We start from the raw sequence: 26,233 nt of genomic DNA, 5'->3' as shown, positions 1-26,233 counted from the left end.
TGCCTGACAGACACCAACCTTATTAGGGTCCAACTTGCACTTGTCCACTGGGTTGGAGTCCTTAATGACTTCTACCTGGTCCTCTCCAAATCGCTCTCCATAGAAACTCTAAAAGAAACGCGGCACAGAGCCTCATTAGTTCTCAGCAGAAGCCTGCTAGGAGCACGTACAGCAAAGAGATTTTGAGGATCATGATATTACAGGACAATCTAAAGACTGCTTGGTGGTATTTACCTCCAGCCTGTGAGAGATTTCCGCTAGCTTTGTGATAGCAGGCTCTTTGTACACAAACTCCTGCTCGTCTAAGTCGCCAAACTTTGAACCGTAAAATCCAACTCTGAAGTACGTACCAAACATCCTCTTTCCATCCTGTCAACAGAGGAAAATAAATATTAGTGCTGGAATTGAATTCATCTTTGCTGAATAGTCAAAATGAAATAAAACGATAAAATAAGCCGTTGTTTAAATCAGACACCGGACAGAGATACATTCAAAACGATGGTGAAACCAGTGAGCATGTGCAATCAAATGATGGCTCTTTTTTTATTTGCTTTATATTTGATGAGAAGTCCATCTCATCAATGGCAGACTTGAGCTCCAGTTGTGACTGTGTAGTTAATATGGGGGTAAAGGAAGGCAGAAAAGGTTGCAGTTCATTCGGAGAAAAGACAACTAAAAATCCAAGTTTCATCATTTGCACGGTGTGCATATAGCATACACAGATACAACTGTAACTAAGAGCAATTTCATGTTTTATGCCGACTGTGTTTCAGTTTATACAAGTGTGTTTAGGAGCTCTGAAAATGTGTTTGCAAGCCAGTGTGGTGGAAAGCAGCCATGAGGCTGTCAGCAAACTCCAGATAATCAGATAAACATTTAGTCATTGGTAACCATGGCAATAAGCAGACATGACATATTAGCATCCATTGTGGACAATGTCCACTGAGGACAGAGCAGGCGCAGTGTTTGACCTCAAGGTAACAGGAGAAAAAAGTTCAATATCAAACAACAACCTCTTTTAAAAAGCGTGACAGCCGGCAGAATATTCTTGTTATAAATAAATATAGCAGATAATCCTAAATTAATCTACTATTCAATAAATTGAAATCAACTCTAACTAATTGCTCAGCCTGTAAGCCCATATTTTCTATGTCTGTTTTGCCTGTTTTAAGCAGATCAAAGCAACAGAGACGGTTGCTGAAAAGCAGTCGTACATGGCATTAATCAGCTACATGTGTCATGAGCTACATGTGATGCAGTGAGGAAAAGAAACCGAGAAAAGAGTCTCTGCAGAGCAAAAATGGCCATAACTACTTCAAAGTGATGCCTACCCAACCACCTTGAAATATCTTAGGAAGTATTAACATCCATTGACAGGAAAATGGCCATTGAACCCAGAAAATTTTGTTCTGCACAGACCTCTAATTGGGAACACCAATCAGACATAAAGCACAGCGGGTCTGATACAAGTGTGTGTGAGAATGAGTAGAAGACGAGAAAGGGAGAAGCTGAGGATAAGTCGTGTCAGTTGCCATCTGACTTCTAGTAAAAGATAATTAAAATCAGCCTCTTTATAGCTGCAAGTTTGAGGCAATTCCATCTTGTATTTCTACTGAGTCATAAGGAAACTAAAGCAGAAATTTAAGAAGCCCTGAAAACTAAGGAACTTACCACAAGACACAATTAAGTAAAGTGGGAAGGAAGGGTCGGCAACCAGGGAAATCAAAAAGGAGAAAACAGAACAAATTTTAATGAGGATTGGATTCCTCCAGAGAATTTCAAAAACAACACAAACTAACACACAACAGCAAAAATATATCCATTGATTTTGAGAATGAACATAAACTCTTTGTGGAGGATCCAGATCATGCAAAGGCAGACAGGTATGAAGAAAAAAGAAAGACAAGGTGAGAAATTAAAGATCCACCACCTTCAGAAGCACAACATGCACTCTCGGTGCATTTCCAAAAGGAACACGGACTGCTCTGTCCATTTCATGCAACAAACTCAGATGTTAATACTGTTAACAAAAGAACAGAATGGATGGAAAAAAAAATAAAAAAATCAGGGGTCGATTTAGTTTCAACTATCAAAAGAAAAGGCAAGAATAACAACCAATCAAAATCAGAAGGGATAAATCAAGTAATCCTGAGATTACTGTGAGTTGAACCCTCTTGGAGAAAAACCTGCCTGCTGCAGGAATTTGGTTCCAGCTTCGACCCAATGCAAGTTTGCAACACCTTGTGTTTTAAAAGGCTCATTCAATAGTGTGTGGAAAGAATGACCAATGGCTAGAGCAGGGAGGCTAACAGATACCCATCGAGTAAAAACAGTGCACTGAAATCGAGCCCTGTGGTTGAAGATGAGATGAGATGAGGTGTGACAGCAGACGGTGCCAGTCAATGCGTGTGTTCTGACTGACGCACCAGCAGACAGACAGAAGATGAGGACAGGGAAAGTGCTGATTGTACAGGTGATGCATTCACTGAGACTTTTGTCATTAGTGTCACACACTGTGGCTCCCATGCACAGCCTGCCAACACGGTCACGTTATAAAAACAAGCTCCTCTTAAGAGGAAGGAGGAGAAGAGGAGAAATGGTGAAGGTTTTGCTGCTTATACAGCAAGTGTCCCCAGCCGGGGCAGACAGTTGACATTGTCTGCAGATGTTAATGGATTGGATGTTTGTAACGAAGCAAAGAGAGCAACTGAATGCCCACGACTAGCAAATAAAAGATGAGAGAAAATAAAAACAACAACACGAAAAGATAAACAACATGAGCAGGGCCAAGCAGGAACCGTTTAGCCACCTACCTCCCAGCCAGTACTCTGTGTAACAAAGAGAATACAGGACAAGTGAACGACAACACACATACAGCCCCCCCACACACACAGTGTGGCTTTCACACACATGGTGACGTTACAGCAAGGAGAACGGACTCTTCGAAACGACTCCAGGTTACTGGCTGTCGAGCTGGAGAACAGAGCAACTGTATAAAAGTATAAAGTATAAAAAAATATAAAAGACAATTTTATCTATCTTATCTGTACAGAATGAATCAAGCATCATTCTTTCTCACCAAAAAGGTGTTGGCTTTGTGAGCGCAGCTGCTCCGAGCACCAGACGACTGTAACCTTGCCCACACTCTAACTTAATGTTGTCATTGCGACTCACACAACTGGCCTTTGAGAAAAACCGCAACAGCAGTCTCTTCCCACATCTCATGCATCCTCTGCTTCATACTGCACAAATATAATAAAGCATGCAAGGTATCTGACAAAGTATAAATAAATAAATACACTGGAATTAAAATGCAAAATGATAAAACCATGCAAAGCCCTGTCTGTGTGAAGGCTAGAGAGTGTGACTGCATTTCCAGGATATTTCCACTTGTGTTTGTGATTTTGTTATTTGTGTCAAGACCGTGAAGTATTCTGAGGCATTGGAGATGGAAAGCTTCTCTCCTTGTAGCCCGACCTTGGTTTTGTGCCATTTTTCTATTATGCTTGAACAAACTTGACCTCGTTACACTGCTCAATGAATGTGAAAGATGTAATAAGTGCGCTAGTGCAAAACATTCATATGACTGTGGGTGCATATTAAGTGAGGATCTTAGAACATGCTATTATGTTGTGCTTTTTAACACTTGATCTATATTACTGAATTTACACAGGAGCAAAGATTAAAAATCTCTATTACTTTATGTAACCCAGGTGTATTCTTTGCATAGCAAGACATTAACAACGGAAATAAAAAAAATCTGGGTCACGCTGAGATAAAGAAAAAAAAACATCTTTTGGTTCTTGTGTAAATTCAGTGTCACCTTCGCAGCTGAAGTTACTGTAGCCTTGTATGGAAAAGGAGATCAACGCTGTGCCTGTGTGCGTCTGTGTGTTTACCTGATGTACAATTTTTCCAAAGGCCTCTTGTAGTTTACCATGAATGGTGGCTAGCTTCTTTGCATCCCTGTTGGCTTCATGGATAGGGATCAGTACCTTGTACACTTCATTTACCGCCTCATACATGCCCGCCTGGAAGGGAGATGGAGGCAAATCTTAGTATGGTACAATCGGTAATCCAAAAAACACCTCAACCTCCACCTGAATGTACAGATTTTCAGAGACTTAAAGGCTTGACTTAGGATCTAAAAATGCTACATGGACATCTGACTATAAAATCTTTAACTACCTCACCAGTAACTGTTATAGCCATACATTGTGTCTTAAAAACAAATATGGCCCAGTAAAATGTGTTCATTTCTTTGGTGAGATAAAGAGGAAACCTATATTCTTGGCACGCCTATTCGTTCATTCATTCATCCAATCACCCATCTATCCTCCCTGTTCACTTCTCACCATAGAGAAAGAGGCAGCAGCCTGCTCCAGGAGCCCCACGAGACCGATCTCAGTGAAGTATTTCCCTGAGCAAATGCCCTCCTCATCTGGTGACACCACATCGTCGGATACTGCGGATTCCTCCAGCACGTTGGAGGAAATATTCTGGAGGAGAAGTGAGTACACACACATGAACAAATGTAGGGAAAACAATACAAGCACACACATCAGCAGACATTTCTATTGCCAAAAATACAGGCGTGTACACACACATCAAATGTATCCATCAAATCTCCTTACCTGGAAAGTGACACAGCCTACAGGCAGATACTTGCGGTCCTCCAGCATGCTCAGGTACTCTGCAACCAGAGCAGCACTGTGCACCAGACACTGAGCAGCCTCAGCGTGGTTGTTCCTCTCAGAGTGTTTGCCTGCCATGTTCTGAAGCCACGTCAGCCGCAGGTCTGGAGATGTCTGGTACCCCTTTGCGATCCTTGAGGTGGGTGCGAAAGCAAAGACACAGACATACACCACACACAGAAAAGCACAAGACAGTGATGATTAGAGTGTAGAAATACATTTCCATGGCCATAGAAAGGTGTTTGTTTGAATGTACATGTGTATTGTACCTGTACATGAGATCTATCAGCATCTCAGGATCTTCTTGGTGCTCCTTCATCTTGACCGTGTCAGACAGGATCATGTGCAGGTTGAACACGAGGTCCTGGACCTGGAAAAGAAAGGTGGAGACCTTGAGTTACTGCTTTCCAAATCTTTTATCTTACAGAAATCAAGGTGTAATGCAGTACATTCATACAAAGTAGATCAATAATTAGGTGTTAGTCAGTTGAATGACAACTAAACAGTTTGATGGAAAAATCAGGACCTGGTCTGGGAATGTGGTCTCCCTCAGCTCCAGGTCCTCCTCTGCGTATGTGAGGATGGTCTTTAGAGAGCGCCGCAGAAACTCCTCATTAAAGTTTTGAGATGTTCCCACCAGCGATGAAAGAGACATGGTCACTTGCATCTTCACTCTTGCAAAGTTCTGAAAGTGCAATCACAAAGAGAAGAACAGTCTGAACAAACAATATCTTGTCACCGCCACTGGCTTTCGTGCGACAAATATGGACTCTGCACAACTTGGAAGTAACTTCAAGTGAATTATCTGCCCCTAAACTGAGTGGCTGTACAAAACTGGGTGATGAAAAGTGAAAGAAAAATGAACTGTCTCACAAGCAGCCCAGTACTTTCTCATGATAACTGATTTCACTATAATAGCGCTGTAATTCTTTCTCCATATCATTTTGAACAATCTGTTCTCAGAATAACAAGGCCTTGCAAAGCACATGGCTTCACAAGGCTTCTTCACATGTGATATTACATTAGAGTTCATTTCTGGAGGCATGTATGGTACAGGCAGCAGTGCTTTTAACGTTCATCACTGAAACATTATAGTAAGCTCTATGGAAGCTACACTCCAGGGGGTCTTTAACATTTACATTCATGAAGAAATGTTGCTATCTAACTAATAAGACAACGTTTTAGGTTGTACTCACATTGCCAATCTCAAAGTTTTGCCTCATGAGGAGGTAGAGGGACGCGCTGGCGTGGGACCTGATGGTACTTATGCTACTGCTGCAGCTCCTCAACAATCGCAAACACAGGTCAGCACACTGCTCCGTTTCCTCCTCAAACAGCAGTTCAGGAAACTACATAGTGAGGGAGAAAGACACCAAAATTGACACAATGCAAAATAAGTATGTCCTTTTTTTTTTTTGTGAAAAGACATAAATTGTCCTTATGAAATTGTGAAGATGATGAAATTAAGCACTTAAATAAAAGTCCAGTAGCCTGACCTTAGACACCAGTGCCCTCTGTGTGGCAAAACAATGCTGGAGGTAGAGGGCGCTCTGGTTGCAGGCCATGCTGTGCAGCAACACCTTCAGCACCCCGCCCAGGATACTCTCCTTTGACTCTGTCACTGATACAGTCTGGACAATGAGGTAGACATGTGCACTTGTTATCGGAGCATGTCAAGGTAAATGTATGCTTAACAGTTCACCTACAAAACAAACATGATTTCAGTATTTTGAGCACACCAAAGCGTGTTTACATTCTGCACTGGTAAATGCAGAAAGTCCTGTTCACTTGCGTACCTGTACAATGATCTCCAAAGTATCAAGAATAATTATGTTGGCCTCCGTTGCAAGGTTGCCATCAATAAGTGCTTCATGTTCAAGCTCTGCTCTGGTCCTACAATCCAGACACCAAAAAAAAAAAAACACAGTCAGAAAATGATTACCTATTCCCAAATAATGATGTTGATGTACCTATGAATGTTGCAGTCACTACATTCAAGCCATTGTCCAAAGTCACGAACAATGTAGGAAGACAGGTGTGTGCCAAGAAGAACCTCAGCCAGTTTTCATAATATCTTAATACAGTAACAGCACAAAGTTTAGAAAGCTGTTTGTCTGTCCATATTTAAATACATTTCACACTGCAAGATGTCTCTTAGTGTGCAAGGCAGACCTCAAACTATTACAATGGTCCACAGATGACTGATGAACAGTTAATCCATACCTATAACTTCCCTCACCAGAGGGTTAAGAGGTTTCTCCAGGCTGTTCTCCATTATTAAGAAGGTGAACAGCTAAGTAATACTAACAGAAAGTAATACTTTCCTGGTCTACAGCTGGAACACGAGGACTAAATGCTGTATGGCTACATGTCCTAAAATGGCTACATTGAGCAAATGAAACTATAACAGCTTTTAGTCATAATGCATCTTAGTCTTTTAAAACAATAAACAAGGAATCTATGACAAACAAGAGTTATTGCTACATTTGACTTGCTTTTTGCTGCAGCAGCAACCACAGAGACACACAAGTCAGAACCCGGAAACGAGAAGCACACTGGTTAAAAAGCAAAACAGGCCCACTGCAACCACTACCAACCCTGAGGCAGACACTGTTACCAGGATGGGGGGACTGATGGGACTGGGGGGGGGGGTTCAAGGGTTGGAACCAGGATCAAGGAGTCTCTGTTGGTGTATTCATGTGCATGTGTGAGCTTAGGAAGTCAAAATGGAGAAGAAATGAATCACAACATGGGTGCATCAGTGGCTAGAATAATTAACGTAGCTCACCCGAAACTTAATAAAGTAGGAAATCATGACTTGTAAAGCCAAGTTAATGAGAGGGAAATCTAATGTAAACTAATAAATTCATTTTCTGTCCATTGCAACTGTCTAACTGCCCACAAGCACGTGAATACACCGTAGATGAGGAACTAAAGCAAGGGGGAATTCAAAGGAGCACACAGCAAATGTGGACCATACAATACCTGACTGATCTGTGACTCCTACATAAACACACAGCAACGTGAAAGAACAAATGGAAATTAAAAGACAACAAAGGCGGGAGCTGAATTTACGAGTGAACAGAGTGAAAAATAAAATTTCAAACCAAAACCTGCATCTTTTGTCACAGAAGTGAGATAAGGAAAAAAAAACTTATTTAATGAGTACAAGCAACACAGAAAAAATAAGTCTGCTTCAGTTCCTTTGTAAATCCAGAAAAACATATGGGCAATAACAATGAACATTAAATAGGCTTTGGCAGAGTTTGTGATGGTTTGTATTTAATACTGGATGGACTTCAGCAGTGATATCCTGATAAGAGGATTAAAGGGTGAAAATGTTCACACTTTACTTCCACAATTGACCATAACACATAATGTATTGTTTTATTCTCTAAATTACTGATCGTACTTATAAAAATGGAAAAGAACAACACATTAAATTAATGATTGAGTGGGATTTATGGATTATCTTGTATACACACTTTATGTACTAGAGAGAACAAAAACGCTGCTCCTTGGGGTATTTTAAAGGGTTTTTTGGGGTTTTTCTGTGACATAGAATAAGAATTAGGAAAGTGGATTAAATGTTAGCAAGAGCGTACTTGTCCATCTTTTCACTGTTTTGTCTCCAGTGGGTCATGTCCTTCCTCCATCGAAGGTTCTCCTGACTGCCAAAAGCACTGCCAGATGGACTCCGCTCTAAAAGGTGGAGAAAGGATTATTTACTTTTTTATTGATGGTGAAAGAGGGAGTGTGTACACAGTAAAACGTGACTAACTTTGGCTGAATGGCTCTAGCTGTATCTACACTACTATCGAAAGGTACAGTTGTATGCACGTGCAATCGTGCCCTAATGTGGGGTGAAAATCAGGATATGGTTGTTTGTTGTGGTCTGTATTTTTTCTGCATGTTTGTCTAAGCCACACAATCTTTCTTGTTACAGCCTTGCATTGCATTTGTGTTCTTCGTGTTCTACGTGGATCTGTGTGCACTCCAGAGATAGGCAGCTGTGTCAGCGAATGTGTGAGCAGGTACCACAACATGTGTCCCCACCTAGCTGTCCCCGGCTGCGTCGCACCATCTCCTGTCTGGCCCCGATGCTGCCCAGTATGGCCTCCTCCAGCTTGGCCTTCATGTCTTTGGACTTCTTAAAGGTCAGGCTGTTCATACGTTCAAACGCCTTCTTCCCCTGCATGGTGAACACAACATGGGCCTTGTATCCATGAGGCAGAGGATGAGTAGACAGACAGAGAACACAGCGGGGAAGTTATTTGCAGCACAGCACTCAGCAAGCAAAGCAGGTTAGCAAACGTGCAAGCCCAAAAAAGCAAGAGCTTGAGCACAGAAAGAAATAGATTATTATAGCATAGAAAGGAACAAGTTGTCTGCTTATACTTATCATCGCATTCAGAGACAAAGGAATATTAAGTGCAGAGAAGATAGAGCAAAACTCATCAAGGACAAAAGATTTAGAGAGAAATTTTACAACTCCAAAGATTCTGTTTTTGTGTGTAAATGTAGATTAGAAGTACTGCTGATGCCCGACAACAATACAGTGGTTAATAGTGTGACTCGTCAGTTAGTGAGAGCATTAACTGTTGAGGTTACCTTGTACTCGAAGCAGGAGACGCAGAGGTAGAGGAGATCGAGCAGGCGGTTGAGCTGGGACACCGACAGGTCTGTGAACCACTTCTGTAACACCATCTCGTCAGCATTCTTCAGCACCCACAGCAAACAGATGAGCAGACTACGACTTGACTCGGCCGAGAAGCTACCGTGCTGACGACTCGCCTGGAGAGATGAAGAGAGAAATCGCCACGGGAAAAGGACGACAAAAGAGGTATGATAAAGAAACAACAGCCTCGTGTTTGTTTAATTTTGTAGCAATGTACCGTAACCGTACTGTTCCAGTAATAGGGAGTCACCTGCGAGTTTAGCAAGAAGCTGCTTGGTCGGGACATTGGGGAAGAGGTGGAGGTGCCTGCTATTGCCATGGCGACAGTCTGGCTGATCATGCTGTTACCCTCTCCCTCTCCCTCTTCACCACCGCTGCCCATTGCTGCTCCCTGGGGACCGCCTGGCCGACCCCATTGGTTATGGGACTCTAGTGACCCAAAGGAGAGAAAGGAAAATCGTCCAGTTAGCGGGAATTAGTGACAATACAGCAAAAAGAAAACTTAAATAAAGCTCTTAGTGTTGTGTAGGGACACAATATAGTGAAAATGTTGTGTGGACCTAATCACGACAAAAAGAGTAGGGAACAAAATTATTGATAGGGAAAAGCTTGATAGAGATTGATGCCACCGCATGTGGAAACACAACAGTAACTGCTATGTACCCTCTCTGTACTCTCTCTGTAGAAATGTAATGATAAACCTGAGGTTAAAGATCAGCTGGAACATTATGTTAGGGTGCAACATCCTTTGCAGGTCAAATGATAACCTTTTGAGTTCTAAGGGATATGCTATTTAAGGTCACAAAGCTGCTCTACAGCTGCAATTGTTTGAATAACTATTTAGGCATTTTGCCACCTGATGTCACAACCAGCCCCAATATGCAGTAGAAACTCAGTCCGCTGCTGACTGGACATCGACAAGAAAACAACTGGATATGACAACAAACACATGTACGTTTAACTATTGTAGGTTTGAAGTAGCTCCTAATCTTTACCTGTAAAGTCATGGAGCTGTGGTAGTGTTTCCATGACGATGCCAATGAGAGGCAGGTAAAGCATGGCGACTCTGGCCTTGACCTCAGGATCAGCGTAGCGCGGGTCAGAGTCATGGCTCGACAGGAGGTTATGAACGACACTCACCACTTTCTTATGTAGGCCAAACATCCTACAGAGTACAAACACAAATAGAGGGATACAAAGAGATACAGTATTGTATTTTTAAATGTAAAAAGGGCAGGTGAGAGAACAAGAGAACCTACTCGCATTAAGATTATACTGCTTAACCATAACTCAGCCTTTACACAAGCTTATCTCTCACCAACAGACACAGAGGCTTTAACCTGAATATATCTCTTTCGTTTCTCTACAAATGAGGCAGTTAAATGGGTAGACACATACGCAAAACACACAAAGATACACAATGACAGCCATCCATTAAGATGACATGAGAGGATCTTCTTTATCAATCCTTAGTTCCTGAAAATCAACCATAATTTTGATGCTTTAACTTCTGACAAACTTTTTCTTTATAAAGCAATCTTTGCAAGTGTAGGAAATGTGCATCAAAATTATTCTAACCCCTCATTGTCTGGGTCCAGTATTACAGACAGCTCAGATAGTACAAGTCCAGCCAGGTAGTGTTGCTCTCTGAAGGGGACAGACAGCTCAAACATGTTGGCTATCTTTTGGTCCTGGACATGTGTGGAGAACCCAGAGCTCTGTGGGAGAGAGAAGAGAAAACAGAACGTCCGAAGAAGTTAGACCATTCATATCTTAACTGATTACTTTGTCTGTAAATGAAGCAAGTACGTCTGTGAGTATCTTTATGTTAAAGAGTGGAGAAACTTTTGATTGGACTTGCTACTACATGCTTCAAATCTTTAAGCTGCTGTTATTATTAGTCTAGGTCTGTATTGTAGGGTGAATGTCTATTTGTATGCAGGTGTATTCAGTTTCCCTGCACCGCTTTTGGTCTGACCTGCGAAGTGGCTGAAGACACAGAGGGGGAAGGCGAGGCAGGAGGGGTGAGCAGGCTGCAGGGCAGGTTGAGGGTGACATAGTGCTCATGACTGCAAACGATTCTCAAGAAATCAAGCCTCAAAGACTCCAGGGTTGGGTTCTGCAGAGCATAAAGCTTTGTGGACACCTGGAGAGAAGATGTAGCACACATAAATTAATATTTTTATAGAAAATTCTATAATAATAGAAACGCACCATGGCCACACAAAAAAAGAATGGGAGTACTGTCAAAGGAACTGAAATAATTCTTAATATAGTCTTAGTGCTGTGAAGAGACCTGAAATGCTTTATCTGAGTCTCAAATTGAACAGATAAAACCCAGGATGACAAGTATACTTCACAGCACCAGAATATAGAAAAAATGGCACAATATCTGGCATTAGCTTCCATAAATATACATACTGAAAGCAGATCTTAATTTGTTTAGGGGAGTCGTACAAATTAATTTGCATACTTCTACCTGATTATAGCTGACATCTGTTTTCACTTCACTGCTACTTATCTTTAAAATGGTATTCTTCGTTATCATGAAAATATAGTAATAAAAGAAATGCATTCTACAGATCCTACAACATATCTGTGAATGTAAATAAGTAATTACCTGCTTCCAGTAGGCCCTGATTAGGGTGAAGACAAAGCCTCGGTCCATGACTGACAGCAAATCGTTGAGGAAGAAGGCCAGACTAGTGTTTAGTCTCTCCACCAGCTCTAGGTCCTGATTGGATCAGAAACACATGTTTCCAGAGTTGTCGGTTTGAGCGTGATTTCAGCATTATAACTTAGTAAAAAGTGAAACAGACAAAAAGTGGATATGGGACATCGCTTTCAACATCTAACTTACTGCACCACATCATGAAAGACAAAAGGTCACACAAAGTGTTTGGAGAGACTAATTTGTAAAATCAATATTGACTGACTTCTGACTGACTTCTCTTGTACGCACGGAGTCTCCAAAACACCATGATCGCGTTCAAATTATGCGCCCTTTGGAACCAAGTAGCACAATGGATCCTTTAACCAAGCCGTTACTTACCTTCTGGAAGCGAGACACAATGTCGCCAGCGATGGTGCTGACCAGGGCTGTAATATCATCCATGAAGCGTTCTGGGAACCGGTTCTTCCTGGGTGACTCTAAGCGGTCGGTGAAGTACAGGTGGTGGATAATGCTCTTCACCTGTGGTAAAGGTGTTAATCAGGATAAAGCACAACATATCGTCATCAAAAAGGTACTGCACGGTGACGACTGACAGGAGATGTATCGATCTAAGACAATGTTGTTTGTAGGTATAAAAATGTTATTTCCTACCATGAGTTCAAAGAAAAACCAGGCCTGTTGTAGAGCGCCCTCCCTGACACTTCCACTGCTCACCACCCACTGGAGGGCCAACTCCTCGTGGAAGAGCTGAGAACAGGAAAGTAGAAAACAGAGAGAAAGACGTGGAAAGGGAGGGACAGGGAGAGAGAGGCAATAAAGCCAGAGAGAACATGAGGCAATAGAAGTACCATTGTCTGTCTTAAATTCAAATATACCTCTGTCTACACGTTGTGAACAGAACATTCAGTAAATATACTGTTAACTGGATTCCAAAGTGTATTTACTTAACAGGGGAATATGACATAAGTGGGCTTAGTTAACAATTCTAACATTATCTAAGGATAATACAGTCCAGTAGAGCTCCTGCACCCCCAACACTGAAAATTAACTTCATTAAAGACAAAGTGAGTTTAACCGAAAAAAAAAAAACCAACTATACATACACAGTGGTAACTGCTGATAGTGATCATGTTTGCAATGATCAACTGCATATATAGTAATCAAGTAGTCTGCTTAAGTGTTCATTTTGGGTTTTTTCATACATGACAACAGGAAAAAAAATTAACAACTATGACTCTACATGAATTCCATTTTCCATTTACTTTACTCCCATGATTGGGTGCTTTGCCTCACAGTAACCTCTGAACATGGGAAAAGCATGTGTGGTCAAAACCACACTTAAGTGGATTTGTATCATCTCATCTCTCTCTCTATCTCTCATAAATATATAAATGTCAATTAGAAATAGAAGAAGTTTCCATAACAATAATTTCACCTGGACAGAAGTGATCACTACAAGCGGGTTCCACTGTGCAAGTTATAGTAAATGTTACCAACTCTAAACACTAGAAACAAATATATTAAAAGGTACAAACAAATATTTATTTTATACCGAAATTTACATTTGTGCGCAACAACTTTTACTGTTGTGAAATGATGAAAAATGCACTCTCATCACCATGCAAATTATAGTATTTCATAATGTAACTTGCTGATAATGGTGTTAATGGCTGGTGTTGGTGAAAGTATTTTCCTGTGTGCATGGAAAGGTTTTTGCATGGAGAGAAGAATATATTCTTCTTCATTTATTATAAGTACTATGCATCAGTAACTTGGATTTATTCAAGTGTGAGTTTTTATGCAAAACCAACATCCAACACTGTCTGGCTAACATATTGACTATTGTCAAGAGTCTCCCTTAATTGTGTTGATATACTATAAGGATTAGGAAGGGGAAGGATTTGACTGATATCCAAATCTGAAATCTGATGATCATGATTACTGATTAAATTAGTTAAGTTAAATTAGCTACAGGAATGACAACCTCTGTTAATCTCTTCTACATTTTATGTGTATACTTACTAGAAACATGATTTCTACATCTTAAGTCAGTATTGACAACTGAGTATTGCTCATTATAAACAATCAAGTAAAGTCCATCTACTGAGGAAAAGGATTGTTGTTGAAAGCTCTGGGGGAAAAAAATAGTAATGTGTTAAAGATATTTTTGAGGAAACTTCTTTAATACTAATAAACTTTACGGCAGATTGTGTCCTGATGGCTATCTAACTAGCCGTTGTGTGCATTTGTGATGCAATATCTCGTGTAGGGTCATTATGAACTGAACTGGAATGCAAATTGTGCTGCACTTTCTCAAATATAAAGCAAACACATACAAACTGTGCCTGAGTGAATAGTGCACAACTAAAGGAGACATCCCAGACAACATTAGCCAGACAGTATTAGCCAGGCTAGAGGCAACATTCATATCACATCCAAAACTCCTTGACACGTTCAGAACAAGAGGCAGATCAGTGACATTCAGCATTCAACAAGACTCCACAACCACCAAATACAATATGAATCCAGAGGCACACATCCACAGACAAGACAGGTGAGGAGGCGAATAAGGAGGTGGGCGGGGTTGGCTCCTCCCCCAGTGCAAGTGGCTCTACCTTTTTTGTGGGCAACCGTCCTGTTAAAGTTTGCAAGAAACTGGCGCTCTCAGTGTGCGAAGACATGCGATTGCCACAGCGCTCCATGGCCTATGGGTGGGATGAATGGAACGGTGACAACAAGGTTAGTGGAGGAGCAACGGGAGCGTGGGGTTGCACCTTTTTCCTCAGCACACAGGGAAAATGTGTCTGCTGGGTCACACACACCCGCACACACATGCACACTACACGCTACTGTGATCACTTGCACGCACATGAAGACACAAAACAATTAGACACAGGACAGGGCCACAACACTTACAAGTGTTGTACCCATAATCTAAAACAGTCAGATACATCAGTGATTTGAGTGCCTTAAAGGAGGGATGCCAAATGGCTGCATAAAGGGCTGTGAGATCAAGTGAAGACATCAAACTGGTTTTATATTTTCTTGATGTTGCCATGCTGCATCCCTCCAGGTGAATACAATACTTCAAAAGATGTAAAACAGTATAAGGGAAAAAAAACATCCTGCAATATTGAATGATAATTATTGGTAGGTATACTAACATAATGTTCCCTTATGGTTTGAATGCTGATAAATTACATGCTCAGTTAAAATTGACCAAATTAATTTCATGTTATAATCTAGCAACAGTTTTATGATAATATGCAGAATTACTTTAATCTGGGCTTCTTCATATTCATAATACTAGACGTGTAAATTAGTGACAAACAAAGGCTTATGTCATGACAACTTAAAATGACAGACGGCTTAACATCACATGAAGATGGAAAGTGAAGCTGACAAAGACCTCACACATGTAGACACACGCACACACACACATACGCGCACACACACACAGATATACCATGCTCCAGTCCCAAAGTGAATGCTATGAAGGGTTAGTAGAAAGTCATGCAGGGTTACTGGCTGGGAGTGGAGACGATGAGGTTAAAGCAGAGAGAGTGAATAACTGTGTTCAAAGCAGAAAGAAGAAAAGGAAATAATAGATGAAATAAAATGAATGCAAAAAATGCATCTATTCTGCTGATGAAGATGATTTCTAACACTACTCTTTTTCTCTACTATTCAAACAAGCCTCTATGAAATATAAACCCTCAAAAAGATCCGTTTTTCTTGGTTTGGGGTTTTGCGATAAGTGACCATTGCGAGCCTAGAATGGCAGGCAAGGCCAAGAAAGAACGCGAGGCAAAGGTCTAATGAAGTTCTGCCATGAATGTGTGGTAAACTGACACCGAAATATTTGGATTTAAACCACGTTTCGTTTCATGCACGTACTGAGAAAAAGGGAGGTGTTAGATGTGATAAGAGGGATGACACCTGAGACTCGAGCATGAGAGAGAGGGGGTCATGGAGGCGGCTGTGACTCCCATGTATGGGATCATGGGAGGTTAGTGATTTAAAGATTACCAGAATACTGCAATATTCTGAAGGTTTGGTCTTTTATGTCTTTGTGTTACACGAGCCATGTTGTATACAGTTTAGAAATCTACCTAGTTTGGAAAAACTTCACAATAGGTTGAGTTTATAAATTAGAGATGTGATTATGACAACAGGACATGAAACTGTAAACCTTTAAATACTCATTAGGGAGGATATGGATTCACCAAACTCTCACTTTTCTTTAAGTGACTCTGGCAAAGTACACAAATTAACCAAAACTCCAAATATCCCAGTATCCCTTCAAGGTGAATAGTGTGAGTTGTTTTTGCAGTGAGGCAAAGTGGAGGACGGGGCATTCATAAAACCACCTGCATGGTTTCTGGAGCAGAACCAGGGCTGGATCCCCAGGGGGCACTCTTACAGCCCATGGTGTGTACCCACGAGTTGGAGCGGTCTAAACCCTAAGCGTGCCAAGGTCAAAGGACACAAGGCAGGCAGGAGGCAAGGGAATGAGCGAGCAGCACGGGGGAAGGAGGAGGGAAGGAATAATGACAGGTTAAAGAGGTTTAGAGGTCACGACTGCTGGAAGATGCCAAAGGACCAAAAAAAGGTTAGCTGTAAGTAAATTAAAAATCCAAATATCACCACAGCAGAGCAAAGCACAAAGGTTCTCTCTCTCTCCCTGTCTCTCTCTGTGTAAGAAATAACTTCCCCTCCCTCAGAGACAAGAGAAGAAAGGTTTAGTTAAGTATTAGCAGCAGAGGGAACATTCATCAAGCAAGGGGCTGCATTCACTCACTGCCCAGGTACTTTTGAATTAAATGCATAAATGTTTGAAGTAGGAAATCACAAATTATACAAGACAAAATACATGACAACATAAATCAAATGAAATATAAAGAAATAAAGAGAACCAGCAGACACTGACAGGACTAAGCTATTCTTAATGTCTTCAAAAGATATGTGACTATCGAACCAAAGAGCTATTCTATCTTCTTAGCAGCATCTGCTTTCTGACATGACTGTAAACTAAATGTCTCTTATGCCTTTCACAACCGAGCCCTGTGTGCATGCATGTGCAATATGCATGTGTGTCAGGTTGCTGTTACTGGGGTTAGACAGATAAGATGTCCAATCTTGTGTTTACACAATGGCTATACAGTTTACATGTTGATAAAATAGTTCCCTGGGTCACTGAGCACATGGAGGGCCTCTGCTTTATGTGGGTTAAAACTATAGATTAAGCACAATCACCTTACATGAGTGTGTCTAAAATATATTACAAATAAATGAGAGCTTCTGGACAACAGCGTGGATAAATATACAACTCTGATATCTGATGTCCACGTGTAGTGTGGACAAACCAAATATTGCAACTGCGCTAAGAGCTCAAAAAACATCAACACACTGTATACCCCTGCAGGTCCTGTCCAGATTTAGGCCACATGTAACATTTGCAACTCTAAAAGGACTCATATAAAATAAGTAATAGGCTCATATATAACTAAAGCCGGTGTGTGATGACCTTACCTTGCTGCCAATGATGGAGCGGACCTCATCGTCTGGAGAGGTAGGTGTACCGGAGATGTCAGGGTTACTGTTGCTAAGGCTACGGGAGCGGTTGAGGTTGAGGCTGGCTGGTCGAACAGCTGAGCGAGCCATGGTGGCATAGTGAACCGAACCTCCCAATCCTCCAGGGCCTGGGAGAACACACAGAGGATAGAGGATGGGACAATGCAATGGTTGGCTCCCAATGCTCACATTTAAATTTGTACCAACACTCTACCAGACTCTTATCCAAAAACCTATGTATCCAAACACAACCCCTTATCTTGCATGTGGTGGACACACAGGCAATTAGTTAACATATTTGTTCATAAATAATTACAGTTCCATAAAGCTACCAATGTATCTTAGCAGTGGACAGTTTATTAGCCAATATAGGACATTCGTACAACATCTTATACCACACATGAAATGCTGTCAAGATGGAATATTAATTAGATTCTACTAGTCTACCAAAATGTAGATTACTTACTAAATGTAATTGTAATTTTAGAGGGAAGAACAATGGCACACAGATTAAAATGTTCAGTGGTGGTCAATATCTACCTGTTAAGGATGAGTTGGGGTCTGTGTTGGGCAGGCAGAAGACAAAATAGATGTAGGAGGGAACAAAAACAAAAGGAAAAAAAAAGAAATAGAAGAAAAACAATTATGGCAAGTAGGTTTGATAATGGACACCCAGTGAGGGTGAGTTCGGGGTTGGATGAAGTTTAAATTAAAAGGAGAAAACTGAAAAATAGATACAGAACAAAGAAAAATGTGAGGTGGTAAACAGTGGTGACTGTAAAAATACCTGGGGAGGGTGAGTTGGGGTCAGTGCTGGGCAAGCGGAAGACGTAGTGGATATAGGAGGACAGCAGGCCGTTGCGTCCGTGCATGTCTTGGCTGGTGTCCAGGTACTTGTGAAGCCGGTTCACTATGGATGCCATGACCTCGAAGGATGCCTGACCCAGATTCACTAAACACAAAAATGTAGACATTAACAAATAACAATACACCCAAATTACACAGTGTGTGTGCACCATAGACTGCACATATAAAAATGGATGATGCATCTCCACTTCCTCCCACTGTAAAGAAATGATGCCACGATATAATAGAATACGGATCACACAGAAACCATGTCACATAAAACACACATCCCATTAAAAGGATCATAATTCAACTTATAAAAAACAAATAAATAAGCATTACCAATTCTCAAAGTGTGCAGAAAGATTCTATTTTAAGCTTCGAGTGGATGCACATGCAATGGTGACGAATCAAAGCTTGACACAACGGGCTGCGAGTATGTAGCAAATGACAGCCCTGTTGCCATGACCAAATTTAGGATAACTTATCTATATTCATCATCTCTGCAAATTAAAGAAAATTAATATCTACTGGCACACTTAATACCTAACTCTGCTTGGCAGATTTACCATGACCTGCTGTTCTAAAATCAATGTGTGATCTCTGGCTTTTTAGTTAAATATAATACGATGTCATACCTATCTGTCCAGCAATGACTGGCGGCCGCACTACAAGCAACACCAACTTGTCAAGTAGAAGGTGAAGGAACCGAACCACTGGCTCCAGCTGGGAGGAGTTCAGAGCCGCAATGCTGCTCTTGAGCTCGGCCTCCAGGTTGTTCTCCATGATGCGCATGTCTCCTATCCTGACTGGGAACATGTGTTCGTCCAGGGCATGTACCAAGGCAAAGAACTTATCCAGGTACTGGTCCTAGAGAGGAAAAATGGTAGAGGTGTGGGTGCATAGTGGTGTGGGTGAGGAGAGAGTGAGAATTTTTTGGGCAAAACAAATGAAAGACAATACAGGAAAGGGGATAGAAAAAGACATGGATGGAAAATAAGCAGGAGAGAAGAAGAGAAAGATAATTAAGATGGATATAGAGAAGAGAGGATAACAGGAAGAAGTGACCAAGCTTAGAGGAAGAAAAACATAATAGTGTTAAAGGTAGACAAAGTTGAAGGAGAAAAAGGGGGAAGGGAGTCAACGAACAAAAGTTAGCTTGGATGTACTCGTGTTTAAGTTGGCTCACCAAGTGGAAACCACAAAACGAACATTACTGCGAGAACACAGAAGAATCCAGCACATCTAATATGTGCCAGGAGCAGTGATTTATGAGCACATTAGCCCCAGTTAGGGTCCCAGGGACCACAGTCAAGCCCTCCACACCCCAGCGGACACAGAGATTGAGTAGACCCCAGTAAATTACTGGGGAGGCAAGCTTCACCCACTAATGAACTGGTGCTGGGAAGGAATTACTGTCTAATTGTGAAAACACTCTGTGTTTGTTTCTCTTTGATGTAATTAAAATTTTAAATGATAACTTGTGTGTTATACTCACCAAAATGATAGTATGGACACTAATATTAGAATAAAACTGAAGGATGTAGTACTGTTACCTGTGTGTGGATGGTTGAAACAGTCACAACTTCCACATTAAATACCCCTCGATGGTTGTCCACCCACTTCATCCCTGGGAGAGGAACCTGAAGTACAATAATACCTGAGTAAATCTGTACTGTATTGACAAAATGAGCAGTGAAAATGAGTGACTGTTCGCTGTGCATAAAGGGCACAGATTCTGCTTGATTAATAGTTTTTGTTTGTTTATTGTTAGCATTTTTTCAAGACTCAACTCAGTGCTTAACCTGGGTTGCCTGTTGCACACCAACTCTTTACCATGCATAAAATAATACAGAGGATCTTGTGAATGAAGAACTGCAAACATGGGCAAAAACATTATGGCTGCCTATTTGAAATAAATCTTCACTAACTTCATACTTTTTTCATACTTAATTCAAACATACTTAAAAAACAAAAATTGTGTCTTACATCTGGTGAGAGAACAGAGTAGGATTGAGGTGGTTTTTCCAGAGACACGGGCAGACAGAAGTGTCCCGTCCGCAGACGTCCATTCTGCAGCATGGGGATCCACTACAGAGAAAGAGAGAACAAAATAGATCAAAAGAGAACAAGTAATAATATTCCTTTTTAGTGCACATTCTGAATTCACAGAGGTTTCTTTAAGGCTGCAAATATACGCTTGTGTGAATACAATCCGCATGTGAATGAGCACGTCTGCACCGGCAACAGTAAGAGTGCAAACAGCTGCTTCCTAGAAACCACAGTAACAGCCTAGATGTAGTTAGTGTAGCTGTAGCAGTGACGGCTACCTACCGTGTATCCCACAGGGGTCTCCAGTGGTGTGTTCTGCTTCTGCTGACAGCTGACATGGTAAAAGGTGAAGAGGATGTGGTGATGATCCGACAGGGAGGCAGGGAGCTTGATCTTGATCTCATCATGAAAGTCAGGAGATCTGTTGACAGCAATTAGCACTAATATAAAACAATTCAACAGCAGTGTTTCAAATGGCTTTGCATTCAATACACTGATAGATTAGAAAAGACAACCATCCAAATAGAAAAAAAAGTTAAGTCATATGGTTCGGGCTGCTAACTCAATGGCATTCCACTTAAATGTATAAGTTGTAATTACGACCACATTGACTATGGATCTTCACTGCCTCATCAAGTCACATAACCAAAACAATGTCTTACTTTAGGCAAAGCTTCTGCTAATGAGAAGCAATTCAACACTTATCCAGCAAAAGTCTCTTCATTTGCACTAAGGCTACAATGGTGGAAATGCTTTTCTCTACTGATAGTTTGAATAATAAATTGACATATTATTACATATATTTTATTTCCAACTGAGTCCATTTAAATCTTGGGAATCTTTGTCACAAAGCACAGCAGGGGCTCATAATGAAGTCAAGTGAACTAAAGCGTAAGAAATTACATAACACTCATAATTCACTTCAGCTGAATTCTTCATAATCCCACAGGAGAAAACTTTGTCTGCAGGCCAGTGCCAAGAAGCAAACATTCCTGAAATACAGCAGGCCTATCAACAAACCCACTAACATCGCCTTTGGAAATTACCAAAACATCATTAAAAAGGTCACAGAAGGGTCCTCATTTCTCATGGGAAAAAACATTTTGGTTAAGGACCGGAAAAACAAAAGGCCTCAGGGAGAACCAGCACTAGAAGCAACTTTTATCGCAGTGGAAAAGGTAATGGGCCATTGATGGAGCATATTATAGTAAAACATAAAGCAGACACAAGCATTAAGGTGGAAGATTTCTTAATGACTAAACATTTCTTATAAGAGAGTTTTCATTCCTTATCATTTGGCTTTCTTCATATGTTGCTTTACGAGTTTTGACAAGAGAAATATTGCACCATTTCTGAGTGAGACTGTAATTGACCATTGCCTATAAGCACTGCTGGATTAAGTCCTGATGCATTATTGCCCCAGTCACAGTGGTACATTATTCACAGGTTGATTAATTTTAGCCTTGAAGGTGTGACCCCTCGGTGACAAATGACAAACCGCTGGATGTCGTAAAAAAAACACCTAATAGAGGTGATAAAATATTAGAGACCCCTCAACTCTGAAGTAGAGATGGAAGAAACTCATGCCAAGGACACCCCACGACAATATCCAAAAGGTTGAATCAACCTATTCTTCAATGAATACCATCAAAAGTAGAGAATTGGAGGTGTTCAGAGTAGATGTTGTGCTAATGTTAATTCAAAGGAGAATGTTTTTGAATTTCATTTTCACTCGACAATCTCATGACAATCATAGGGACCACATGAGTACAAAGCTAAGCATGTTAGATTTTAAGGCCTCGCAGTTAACACAGCATTGCCAAGAGAGGTCGTCACATAAATCATATTGTAATATGATTTACTGTATGATTATGATTATATGATTTAAGATAATAACTGGGCCAAATGAAAATGTATTATTGCTATGGAGCATTACATCAAAACGTTTGGATATGTGAATAAGTGTATTTTTATCTACATTTCATCACCACCCCAATTACAGGTTCCCTATAGCACTCTGTAGATAATATTCCAGCCAAATGAAGCCAAAGGACAAAGAACTTACCTGTTATGGTACACCACAGCAGTATAGGCTTCTTTAGAGAAATCTGCACAGCTGGACTTCCCAAATATTACCTGAGGGATAAAAACATGTTTGTTTTCAGAAGGTCATGAAACCACGTCAGAATGAATTATGAAAAAATTATGCAAAAACAAGAAATGTTTTCTTTTTCTTATAACTTTTATCTCTCATCATGGCGTACCGGCATTGCATTGTTTGGATCCTCTCCATTCATAAATTGCACTTTGACTGTGATGTTGCGGGCAGAGCCTTGGCGGTTGGCAAAGTTAAGACTCTGAGGGTTCACATACAGCAGGTTCCTAAAAGTCAGACATGGGCACAGACACAAACACAGAGGAAATAAGGCACATCGTAAATTTAAGTAACTGTGTCAACAAAATACGACAATCTACAAAAATGTTAATGGTTAACGTATGAAAACGTATGCTATATCACAGATCATTATTTATACTTTTACATTCCTTTTTTCTAAAGCATATATGTACATACAGTCATAAGATGGATTCTTCATCTCTTTAGCAGAATGACGAACACAAAACTCTAAATTGTAACTGAAGTTACATTCTTCTAATAACCTTCCAATAACTATTTTGGATATAAAGAGATGAGTTTAATGTGGTAGTTAAACCGTCGTCTAATTGGTGAATACAGGAGGCTTAGCCTCTTTTTTTAAACTTATTGTAAAAAATGTTTAAAATACATTTTTGAATAAAATAATGACAGTAGAAATTTTACAATCCTAATCATCGTTGGCAGCAAAAGTAATTGTACTGTAACTTTGGTTACTACACTGATGGGAAGAGGGAGGAGGTCCCCCAATAGGAGGTACAAAGTAACCCAGGATCAGCTGACAAACCGCAATGACGTGGTCAAGTCTGTGGGGGATGGCCCCAGAGAACACAGCTGAAATCACAACTGACAAGGAAGCGTGGGAATCTCTCTTGTCCAATAATTAGAAATTTACTCATTTCCTTCTTCTGTTAACCTCCATCTAGCAAGGCCTCACAATTATAACTGTAACTTTAAAGCTGGTTGTTGAATTTGATCTGAAATTAATGTTAAGACGACAAGCACAAATGGAGGTATCACTGACTAATCAGTTCATTCCTTCAGATTAAACTTCAGCTAATCAGTACACTTGAATACTGTTGAAGCAAACTCTGCATTGCAATCACTATAGGTCCCCCTATAGACTCCAAACTATCAGATGACGGATACCACCTTCCCCATTCTGAGCCCAGAGGCTACATAAGAGGACAAAGTCATTGTTTACAGACTCTAAACATAGATCAGCCTAATGTTCCCACCAATACTCAAGGTGGAAAAGTCATTCTTTAGTAATTTAGAGCATGCAGAGAAAAAAAACAAATTGCAAATCTCCCTTTAATAGGACAACCCAATGTTGCTGAATTTCAAAAGGTTGAAAACTGCTGAGATAAATGCATACATTCAAATTAAACCAATTTTGCACACATTCTATATTATATTGTGGGGGGAAAAATCATGGAATAGTTTTTTCTGAATTTTAGACAAAATGAATTTTGTTTTAGTTATAAACAAAACTATGAGATGTAATTAGAATTGTCTTGGATTAAAAAAATCTTATTATCCATAAATTCTGTTTATTTTAACCATTCAAGGTCAACCCCAGCCCTAGTCAAAAAATAATTGTTATAATAGTAGTAAAAAATATAATAACAGTTAGAAAATAACACAATGCCTCTTGGAAAACTGGTCAAAGTTCTTCCACCCTAAAAAGGGCCTCATCCCACTAAATAATGACAGATTAGGTGCTATAACAATGAGTGAGCTAGACTTTTTTTCCACCTGGTGATTAACAAAAGATGGGACGGCGGTCGAAGTTTTCCGAACTTTCTATCCGTACTATCCATGCATGAAACAAAGGACTGACTCACCGCACATTAACAGAGCAGTCCTCTCAACCAGGGGTCAATATAGGAGGTGAACACTACATAGAATAACATTTGCTAGGAACAGTAGCACAAGAATATCTCAGGAATAACTGATAGAATGCATACTAAGAATCAGTATAGATATAAATACAGCTGTATGGGCAACTGAAAATTAGATTCAAATTATAATGCTTGGAGTAAACACGTCCGCAAAACAAAGGCAGCAGTGGATATCCCGTTATTTAAACGGACTGCTGAGGTAGTTCAGTGCCATATTTACATTTTGTCAAGCAAAAATTCGACAGCAAATCTGAACATATGCAGAAAGTGCCACAGAGGAAAGTCCCAACAGGCCGTGTAGGGTTCAAACCCTCTTGTTATAAAGCCATAGTGCTAACCACTGTCCTGGCATTGCAGATACTGAATATCATTACCAGCCTCATACTGATCATATAAATTCTTGGCACATTCACTCAATCTGAGGCCAAATTTTTCTTTTCCATAAGATGCTGTCTTTGTGTTCTGTTCCTACAAAAACGTAGCAGTCCTTCATTACTGAGAAGTGGGATACTCCATCCCTGAAACCACAAATTACTAGAGAAGGCTCATTAAGATGACTAAGGCCAGAGCACTAAAATGTTTCCATTTTAAACCAAAACTAACTGGAGGCAATGGGCCAAATATCCATGTATTTATTACTATTTGAGACTATGTAAATATTCCATAATGGTGTGGGAATCTTTTCCTTTGCAATGCAAAATGACTGATCAGCTGACCGATGAATATTTAAGCTTATAACATAAAATTTTTATGTATACGTGCCTACATGAACCAGTTTGAAGCTTTGGTTAGCCAAAAAATGCAACGACTGCATGACATAGCAATTCTTCAGTCTGGAAGGCCTTTTTCACGCCACATAACAGGACAAGCGTAATTAAGGAGGTTAGCAACCACACAGCACAGAGTGCCAAAAGTGTAAATATTTATATTCCAATTAAATACTACCAAAGTCACTTCACTGATTAGTTCCTCCACCCTCTCTGGCTGGAGGTGGGCATATTTCACCAACATTGCAAGTCTGCATGAAACAACTTACTAAGAATTTCCTATAACGATTGTTTTTTGTTTTTTTAATGACAGGACTCAGTGCACCGGAATGATCATTTAAAAGCTGCAAGCTAATCACTAACTATATATTCCCTATTTCATGTCTGGTGGCATTAAAAAATATCACACAAGGTATGACAATCCTTAAAAAAATGACAAGGCTGAGCAATAAAACGAAGATGATGAGTACACACTGTCCAAACTCTCCAACATCATTCATGCCCGGAAGCTCAACCCTGGCACCGATGACAGGCTCACTCCCCTCCCCATGCAAAGAGAGAGGAGGAGGGAGGGAGAAAGACAGTCTAGTGCTGGGCTGATTCAGCAGGATGCTAAATCAAACCCAAGAGCATTAATTACACACAGCATTATCAATCAGAGCAAAGTGTGTGCAGGGTTATAAGGTTTGAGATTGATCAGACTGACGATCCATCAAAAACCTGCGATGGCCATTGTTGGCTTTCTGCTGATCAGCTAAAGCTCTGCACCACAGATGGAGAACAGGGTAGGGTGTGGTATGGAGAGGGGATTCGGGTTAAATGGGTAGTAGAGAAGGGTGGATGTATATGTCATTTGCTCACTGCTGTGATTTGTTTGTTTGGGAAAGGGAGG

The 26,233-nt window shown here is 40.5% G+C and overlaps 1 protein-coding gene across 4 annotated transcripts in view; it reads right to left on the bottom strand.

Annotated features, from left to right (window-relative positions):
- Nucleotides 1-26,233, bottom strand: part of dock7 (dedicator of cytokinesis 7) — a 45,685-nt gene that overhangs the window by 3,292 nt on the left and 16,160 nt on the right. The window contains exons 15-46 of one of the 4 annotated variants that reach the window (XM_070831569.1): nucleotides 22,783-22,900; nucleotides 22,584-22,654; nucleotides 20,801-20,939; nucleotides 20,456-20,557; nucleotides 20,023-20,109; nucleotides 19,105-19,336; nucleotides 18,408-18,572; nucleotides 18,161-18,181; nucleotides 17,579-17,748; nucleotides 14,662-14,751; nucleotides 12,698-12,793; nucleotides 12,425-12,565; nucleotides 11,993-12,106; nucleotides 11,351-11,518; nucleotides 10,951-11,090; nucleotides 10,368-10,537; nucleotides 9,623-9,801; nucleotides 9,306-9,488; nucleotides 8,751-8,886; nucleotides 8,300-8,396; nucleotides 7,680-7,697; nucleotides 6,491-6,587; nucleotides 6,191-6,325; nucleotides 5,891-6,043; nucleotides 5,221-5,379; nucleotides 4,964-5,064; nucleotides 4,635-4,827; nucleotides 4,356-4,499; nucleotides 3,900-4,031; nucleotides 2,814-2,828; nucleotides 235-360; nucleotides 19-108 (exon numbers count right to left, since the gene is read on the bottom strand). In XM_070831569.1, the coding sequence (XP_070687670.1) occupies nucleotides 19-108; nucleotides 235-360; nucleotides 2,814-2,828; nucleotides 3,900-4,031; nucleotides 4,356-4,499; nucleotides 4,635-4,827; nucleotides 4,964-5,064; nucleotides 5,221-5,379; nucleotides 5,891-6,043; nucleotides 6,191-6,325; nucleotides 6,491-6,587; nucleotides 7,680-7,697; nucleotides 8,300-8,396; nucleotides 8,751-8,886; nucleotides 9,306-9,488; nucleotides 9,623-9,801; nucleotides 10,368-10,537; nucleotides 10,951-11,090; nucleotides 11,351-11,518; nucleotides 11,993-12,106; nucleotides 12,425-12,565; nucleotides 12,698-12,793; nucleotides 14,662-14,751; nucleotides 17,579-17,748; nucleotides 18,161-18,181; nucleotides 18,408-18,572; nucleotides 19,105-19,336; nucleotides 20,023-20,109; nucleotides 20,456-20,557; nucleotides 20,801-20,939; nucleotides 22,584-22,654; nucleotides 22,783-22,900 (3,982 nt within the window). Of the gene's footprint in view, nucleotides 1-18; nucleotides 109-234; nucleotides 370-2,813; nucleotides 2,829-3,899; nucleotides 4,032-4,355; nucleotides 4,500-4,634; nucleotides 4,828-4,963; nucleotides 5,065-5,220; nucleotides 5,380-5,890; nucleotides 6,044-6,190; nucleotides 6,326-6,490; nucleotides 6,588-7,679; nucleotides 7,698-8,299; nucleotides 8,397-8,750; nucleotides 8,887-9,305; nucleotides 9,489-9,622; nucleotides 9,802-10,367; nucleotides 10,538-10,950; nucleotides 11,091-11,350; nucleotides 11,519-11,992; nucleotides 12,107-12,424; nucleotides 12,566-12,697; nucleotides 12,794-14,661; nucleotides 14,752-17,578; nucleotides 17,749-18,160; nucleotides 18,182-18,407; nucleotides 18,573-19,104; nucleotides 19,337-20,022; nucleotides 20,110-20,455; nucleotides 20,558-20,800; nucleotides 20,940-22,583; nucleotides 22,655-22,782; nucleotides 22,901-26,233 lie in introns of all 4 variants that reach the window. The other 3 variants (XM_070831570.1, XM_070831571.1, XM_070831572.1) reach the window with 3 other exon arrangements.

This window comes from Pempheris klunzingeri, chromosome 6, assembly GCF_042242105.1.
Source record: "Pempheris klunzingeri isolate RE-2024b chromosome 6, fPemKlu1.hap1, whole genome shotgun sequence".
NCBI classification, from domain to species: Eukaryota; Metazoa; Chordata; class Actinopteri; order Acropomatiformes; family Pempheridae; genus Pempheris; species Pempheris klunzingeri.
The sequence above is the reverse complement of the archived record's forward strand: the minus strand, read 5'-3'. Positions and strand labels throughout refer to the sequence as shown.